Genomic DNA, 8,283 nt, shown 5'->3' with positions numbered 1-8,283 from the left:
GGAAGGGCTGCAGCTCTCAGCGCTGAGGCCCCGCCGGTGCCGGTGTTGCAGCTGCTGGAGCGTGGACCATGCCGACTGTCTCAGTGAAGAGAGACCTGCTGTACCAGGCCCTGGGCCGGACCTACAGTGAGTGCGCAGCAGCAGCGGGGGGCTCCTGTTTCTGGATGGTGTGGGGAAAGCGTTATGACTGTAAATCCCTATGGGATGGTGTTATACTGTGCCAGGCAGATGCATCGTTCTGCAGGCTGTTTGCTCACTGCTGGATTATAATAATGACCATTTTCTTTCCTTGCAGCTGATGAAGAGTTTGATGAGCTCTGCTTTGAGTTTGGCCTAGAATTAGATGAGATAGTAAGTGCCATTGCTTGCAGACTGTATGAATGTTACTGATAAAGTGCTGTGTCTTAATAGCTTAATATTTCCTATAGAGAGTATCTGTATTTTGATGCTGTTTAAAGTTGTAAGAGAATTCCTGTCACTGGGTTTTCTGTGTGTAGCCATAGATCCTGTGTGGGCAAAATAGGGACAGAATGGCAAGTGGGTCCAGCATGCTACCTCCTACCCGTCTATAACCTGCATGTTGCCTGCTGGGCACCCGACAATGCATCTAGGGGACTGCCAGAGACACCCACCCTGTAACTCAACAACCACAGAGCTGCGTGATGATCACTTCACTTTCAGCATTGCAACACAAAATACTTTGCATGTGGCCCTCGAGTTCATAAAAACATGCCAAGTGGCCAATAAGCTGTGTTTTATTTGAAATGCTCAGTAAGTGTATCTATGAATGAAACACAAATAAGCCAATTTGTACAAGAAACTGGAATACAGTAACATAGCACACTTAATAATTGTGGTACCCCAAAATCGTGGATTTTATTGTGCAACTCTATGGGGAAAAATCTGCTAGGTGATGGAGAAACAGTCAGAACTCAAACATCAATTGATGAATACCCTTCTAAAATGTTATTGCTTTTCAGAATCTAGAATACAGAATGACCCGGTTCATACCTACCAACTGTACCCTAATCGGGACAGTTGGAAGGGAATGAGTATGAAATCCCGGCAGTCGGGATGCCTGCTGTCAATATACCGACAGCGGCATCCCGATGCTCAGGATCCCGACAAGGGTCCAGTAATTATAGTAACCCTCCCCCCTTCTCCCCCTAACTGTCTGTTTCTGCATCCTAACACTAACCCACCCTGTTAGTGCCTAGCCCTCCTCCCTTAGTGCCTAAACCTAACCCTCCTCCCTTGGTGCCTAAACCTAACCCCCCTCCCCTTGGTGCCTAAACCTAACCCCCCTCCCCTTGGTGTCTAAACCTAACACCCCCCCCCCCCCCCCCTGGTATCTAAACCTAAGCGTCCCTCCACACCACACACACCCCCCCCCCCCCCCTCTTGGTGCCTTACCCTACCCCCTTGGTGCTCAGATCAAGAGCAACATTTTTTTTTTTTTTGCTATCTGAAAACACACAAGCACTTGCTGGCTAGTATTATTGATATAACCAACAATGCTGATTAAAAAAAAAAAGCTATTATTTGTGTGCTACCAAAGAGTGTTTATTAGGTTTCTTAAACTTAATATGTCTAAGACAGAGCTGATCATCTTCCCACCCTCCCACATCACCTCACTTCCCACTATTTCTTTATCAATTGATGGAATAACTATCTCATCTAGTCCCAAGGTGCGCTGTCTTGGAGTTACCCTGGACTCATCCCTCTCCTTCAAACCACATATCCAGAACCTTTCACAGTCCTGTCGTTTCCATCTCAAAAATATTTCTAAGATCAGACCCTATCTCACCCAGGATGCTACTAAAACCCTCATACACTCACTGGTCATCTCCAGATTGGACTATTGTAACCTCCTCCTATCTGGCCTCCCCAAATCCCATCTCTCTCCTCTCCAGTCTATCCTTAATGCTGCTGCACGGCTTATCTTCCTCTCCAAGCGCTCTACATCTGCCTCCCCTCTCCTACAAGCTCTCCACTGGCTCCCCTTCCCTTTTAGAACCCAATTTAAGGTTCTCACGCTCACTCACAAAGCCCTCACCAAATCTTCACCCATATACATCTCTGATCTCATCTCCCTTCACGCTCCTCTCCGCCCTCTTCGCTCAACTAATGCACGCCGCCTTTCATGCCAGCTGATTACTTCCTCCCACTCCCGCCTCCAAGATTTTGCCCGCACTGCTCCCCACCTCTGGAACTCTCTCCCACTCCTCATCAGACTCTCCACCTGTTTGCAATCCTTCAAACGGGCTCTCAAGACCCACTACTTCATCAAAGCCTTGCAGCTATCATTCTAACTCCTTGCTACATGCTTCTTCGTCCCCATCTGTGTCAACCCAGTTTGTCTTCCCCCACCTTTTTAGAATGTAAGCTCTCACGAGCAGGGCCATCTACCCTCTTGTGCTTCTCCTTACTATAGTGTCATTTACTTCTTACTCACCACTAGGGCACCTAACACTTGGTTGCTTATGCTCTGTTGCTTATCTGGGTGATATGGTCGCTAATGTAGCAATATATATTATCCATGTCCTGTATTGTATTGTTCTGTAAGTCACTTGTATACAATTTGTTTTTGTACTTTGTAAGGTGCTGCGGAACACTTGTGGCGCCATATAAATAAATGATAATAATAATAACATGTTCAACCAGTGAAGAAATATAGTTTTTATCCATATGTCAGAGGTATAACAGGTTTACTAATGGCAATTAATGGGGGACCTTAATTTGGTTATATGTGAATAGCCTATAGAAGCCAAAGAAGAAGATGATTGTAAGTTGTAAATGGCTTTGTTTTGTGTTGATAAATTTTATACATAATCAATTTTGGTCAATTTAGGAAAATACATATGACTTAAAAAGCTATATTATGGCCATGGCAGGAGTAGGTATAAATAACTGGTATGTCATTGTTCCATTCAAGACCTCAGAGAAGGAAATCATCAGCAAAGAGAAAGGCGATGGGAAAGCAGATGAGGCATCAGATGTCGTCCTGTTCAAGATTGACGTCCCCGCCAACCGCTACGATCTCCTGTGCCTGGAGGGGCTGGTGCGTGGGCTGCACGTCTTTAAAGAAAGGTATCGCCTTTGCATATCTCACACACAGCATGTCCATTTATATATTGTTATAACGATGAGATGGGCACCTCTGTATTCATCTATCATACTGTCTTGTTGTTTCACTATGAACTGTGTAATTCATCTTGTAAGGAGTGGACTAACCTCTAAACTGCAAATAACATACAAATAGGTAATGCCTAAATATTTTTACTTTCTTCGGTTATTTAAAAAAAACAACAACCTGTAGATTACTTTATATTAAAATGATGTAAATGTCCCTGTGCACAGACTGGTAAAGTTGTTACACTGTTCTCCTATGCAGCTGGTTGTGATCTCTAAGTGGTTTTAAGAAGTGCCACTCATTTGAAGGACAGAAGGCTTCATACTATATAAAGCTTGTAGTACCAACGGCAGTTTGGAGATTAGCAAATCCCATAACTCTGTCCAAATTAGGGGAAGTGGACAGAAACACCACCTGTCGGTCAAGTGATGGAAGCGTTCTGCAGACCTTCCTCCGTGTAATATTATCCAGCTGCAGGGAATAATTTCGGCACAAAGTATATGAACGTGCGTACAAAATTATGGCCAATACTGACATGTTAGGTGCGATCAGAACTATTTAAATACATGACTACATCTTTATAATGACATTTTAAAAAATCATCCAGGACTGCATTATAAAGAGTGTGACATATAATGGGATTAATACTATCATTGGGCTTTTATACTGAGAAAATTCTGAGTGGTATAATATTTAGTTCCTTTTTTCCCACCTGGAGTTTGCCAAAATGCACCTGAAGGACTCTCTGGTCTGATGAGACAAAGATTGAACTCTGTGGCGTGAATGCCAGGCGTTCTGTTTGGAGGAAACCAGGCACCGCTCATCACCAGGCCAATACCATCCCTACAGTGAAGCATGGTGGTGGCAGCATCATGCTGTGGGGATATTTTTCAGCGGCAGGAACTGGGAGACTAGTCAGGATAGAGGGAAAGATGAATGCAGCAATGTACAGAGACATCCTGGATGAAAACCTGCTCCAGAGTGCTCTTGACCTCAGACTGGGGCGACGGTTCATCTTTCAGCAGGACAACGACCCTAAGCACACATATCAAAGGAGTGGCTTCAGGACAACTCTGTGAATGGCCTTGAGTGGCTCAGCCAGAGCCCAGACTTGAATCCAATTGAACATCCAATCAGAACTATTTAAATACATGACTACATCTTTATAATGACATTTTAAAAAATCATCCAGGACTGCATTATAAAGAGCGCGACATATAATGGGATTAATACTATCATTGGGCTTACTTTTATACTGAGAAAATTCCGAGTGGTATAATATTTAGTTCCTTTTTTCCCCTAACGTTATTTTTCAGGATGGCTGCTCCCAGGTATAAACGCATTACTCCAGCTGACCATCAACTGCAAAGAATGTTCATCACAGAGGAGGTGAGATTTATTTTAAGTTGTATATGTACAAGTTTATTTGGTAGTTGTGCAATCTGCAAATGGCGTCCAGTGTGCTAATGCATGTTACTTTTTATATGTTTCACATGTTCTGCTGATTCCACTTCTCCCCCATGTATTAATAAGGAGATGTGTGGTAAGATAGAGCGCCGATATACTGGGCAAAGTATGAACGGTCAGTGGCACTGACCGCTCCAACAGCTGCATCTATCGATTTCGATAGCTGCAGCTGTCATTGACCGAACACCACAGCAGGGACAGCACTGTCCCTGGCTGCAGCGGCTGCCAGGTTCTGCGGTGCTTACGAGATCACGTACATGCCCAGTGTAACTGGCCGGGAGGTGAGACACAGAGCACTAGCACTAGGCTGATGTGCTATGGGGTCTGGCAGGTAACTCTGGAAGGGGGAGTTTTCCCTCCCCCACTCCGGCAGATGAGCTGTTCATACATCTCGTCGTTACTGCTTCCCGCTTCTCCTTGGTAAAGAGGCAAGAAGGAAGCACTATATGATCTATGCCGCTATATTACATCTCGACCAAAGTACCAATTAATCAGCTTTTAACTGCTATTTTTCAAACACAGTCTGTAAAATAAGGTGATTGGTTAGTATTTTATCTCTCTCCAACCTTTGATACATCTCGCTCATTGGCTCCTAAGAGCCTATAGCAGAGTTCCCTAACTCTGTCCTCAGGGCACCCTAACAGTCCAGGTTTTAAGGGTATCCATGTTTAATCACAGGTGCCTTAATTAGTACATCAGTCAATTTGATTTAACCTCCCGTGCTCAACCATGGCTATCTAGATATCCTGGACTGTTGGGGTTCCTTGAGGACCACGTTTGGGAACCTCTGCTCTATAGGGTTCCAAAAGCTTACTGTTTGGTTAGAGCAGGTGTTTGTGTGGTATAGGATTAGACATTTAAGTTCCACTAGAGCAGTGACTGATGTAAATGTAAAAGGGCCGTGTAAAATATTGTCTCTATATAAAAACGGTAGTAAATAATAATAATGTTGTAAAGTGGAGAGAAGACTGATGTATTTGCTGTTCTGTGTGTTAGACGGCGGCGGTACGTCCCTATGCAGTGGCTGCTGTGCTCCGGAACATAACCTTCACACAGGACCGATACGAGAACTTCATTGACCTGCAAGAAAAACTTCACCAGAACATTTGCAGGTAGCAGACTATAATGTGTGTCACTTAGTTTATTAATGTGATTATATAGAAATTATCCGCATTTATTATTTGTTCAGAATTTACAAAGTAATGCTTGCCCATCATAACTACAGTTCTATTCCCGCCCCTCTACTTGGGTATCTGCGGGGAAAGCTTGCAGCATTGTTCCATCAGAGTATGTTTGTCTCCCAGGAGGAGGACACTGGTAGCAATTGGCACACATGATCTCGACACAATCATTGGACCTTTTATCTACACTGCAAAGCCACCATCAAGCATCAAATTCAGGCCGCTGAACCAAAACAAAGAGTACACCGCACCAGAGGTGATGGCACTGTACAGGGTGAGTTCTTGTCTGTAGTGTGTAATCACATTTTAAATGTGTTTTTGCATGTGTGATTATATGTACTGTTGAGAAATTGCACGGCAGAAGCAGCGTAACCTATGGAAGTCAGACAGCTGATGTATGGTTGGTGAAGACTGAAATTCTACTCATACACTGAGCTCACTTCTAATCATGCAAAATATATACAGTGCATCCGGAAAGTATTTGCCGCGCTTCACTTTTTCCACATTTTGTTGTGTTATTAATTTATTCCATTTTGGAATAAGGCTGTTTTTGTCCTCAAAATTCTACACACAATACCCCATAATGATGACGTGTAAAAAGTTTTTTTGCTAATTTTAATAAAAAAAAACACTAAGAAATCACATGTACATAAGTATTCACGGCCTTTGCCATCAAGCTCAAAATTGAGCTCAGGTGCATCCTGTTTCCACTGATCATCCTTGAGATGTTCCTACAGCTTAATTGGAGTCCACCTGTGGTAAATTCAGTTGATTGGACATGATTTTGAAAGGCTGTCTCTATAAGGTCCCACACTTGACAGTGCATGTCAGAGCACAAATCAAGCATGAAGTCCAAGGAATTGTCTGTAGAGCTCCGAGACAGGATTGTTTCGAGGCACAAATCTGGGGAAAGGTTTAGAAAAATATCTGCTACTTTGAAGGTCCCAATGAGCACAGTGGCCTCCATCATCCGTAAATGGAAGAAGTTCGTAACCACCAGGACTCTTCATAGAGTTGTCCGGCCGTCTAAACTGAGCGATCGGGGGGAGAAGGGCCCTAGTCAGGGAGGTGACCAAGAACCCGATGGTCACTCTGTCAGAGCTACAGCTTTCCTCTGTGGAGAGAGGAGAACCTTCCAGAAGGACAACCATCTCTGCAACAATCCACCAATCAGGCCTGTATATTTGAGTGGCCAGACGGAAGCCACTCCTTTAGTAAAAAGCACATGGCAGCCCACCTGGAGTTTGCCAAAATGCACCTGAAGGACTCTCTGGTCTGATGAGACAAAGATTGAACTCTTTGGCGTGAATGCCAGGCGTTCTGTTTGGAGGAAACCAGGCACCGCTCATCACCAGGCCAATACCATCCCTACAGTGAAGCATGGTGGTGGCAGCATCATGCTGTGGGGATATTTTTCAGCGGCAGGAACTGGGAGACTAGTCAGGATAGAGGGAAAGATGAATGCAGCAGTGTACAGAGACATCCTGGATGAAAACCTGCTCCAGAGTGCTCTTGACCTCAGACTGGGGCGACGGTTCATCTTTCAGCAGGACAACGACCCTAAGCACACATATCAAAGGAGTGGCTTCAGGACAACTCTGTGAATGGCCTTGAGTGGCTCAGCCAGAGCCCAGACTTGAATCCAATTGAACATCTCTGGAGAGATCTGAAAATGGCTGTGCACCAACGCTTCCCATCCAACCTGATGGAGCTTGAGAGGTGCTGCAAAGAGGAATGGGCGAAACTACCCAAAGATAGAGGTGTTCCAAGCTTGTGGCATCATATTCAAAAAGACTTGAGGCTGTAATTGCTGCCAAAGGTGCATCAACAAAGTATTGAGCAAAGCTTGTTAACACTTATGTACGTGTGATTTCTTAGTGTTTTTTTTTTTTGTAATTAAATTTGCAAAAATCACAAAAAATTTTTACATGTTGTCATTATGTGGTAGTGTGTGTAGAATTTTGAGGACAAATATGTTAGTCTTACTCCAAAATGGAATAAATTCATAACAAAATGTGGAAAAGTGAAGCGCTGTGAATATTTTCCGGATGCACTGTATATGGGCAACAGACTCCAACTTTCACCCGTTGAATGATCCATGTTTAGGTCTGTCCCTCCCTATGTGAAACAGTCTGCAAATCAGATATTCTTAGACCAGCATTTATATACAAGTCACACGTTTGATATTAAAATATCACCAACAGGATAGTCATAACCTGTCTTTGTTTGGACTATACAGTTCTTAGGCATAGCTATAAATGGTGAAATGTATAGCCTGAAACGTATCGAGTTGCTACTGCTGTAACTAAGTTCTATACAGCCTGAAAACATGTCGGCGTGTATAACTGCTCTGCTGTTGATACTATTCTTTTAATACAAAAGTGTGCTTTCGGTTATATTTCATGAGCATGTAGCACAAACTGAATACATTTACTTTGAAACTTTTTCTCACTCCAAAACAACAATAATATCCCTTGGCATCTATTAATAAAGTAATTGAAG

The 8,283-nt window shown here is 43.5% G+C and overlaps 1 protein-coding gene across 1 annotated transcript in view; it reads left to right on the top strand.

The window, feature by feature from the left end:
• The first annotated feature begins 17 nt into the window (after positions 1-17).
• The window catches only part of LOC148524241 (phenylalanine--tRNA ligase beta subunit-like), a 66,456-nt gene continuing 58,190 nt past the window's right edge, over positions 18-8,283 (top strand). The window contains exons 1-6 of the mRNA XM_088472071.1: positions 18-126; positions 296-351; positions 2,936-3,090; positions 4,450-4,522; positions 5,597-5,712; positions 5,905-6,055. Of these exons, the coding sequence (XP_088328197.1) occupies positions 69-126; positions 296-351; positions 2,936-3,090; positions 4,450-4,522; positions 5,597-5,712; positions 5,905-6,055 (609 nt within the window). The 5' untranslated portion in view covers positions 18-68. The remainder of the gene's footprint in view (positions 127-295; positions 352-2,935; positions 3,091-4,449; positions 4,523-5,596; positions 5,713-5,904; positions 6,056-8,283) is intronic.

The sequence above is a fragment of the Taudactylus pleione genome, unplaced genomic scaffold (assembly GCF_031769625.1).
Source record: "Taudactylus pleione unplaced genomic scaffold, aTauple2 ptg000120l, whole genome shotgun sequence".
NCBI classification, from domain to species: Eukaryota; Metazoa; Chordata; class Amphibia; order Anura; family Myobatrachidae; genus Taudactylus; species Taudactylus pleione.
The sequence above is the reverse complement of the archived record's forward strand: the minus strand, read 5'-3'. Positions and strand labels throughout refer to the sequence as shown.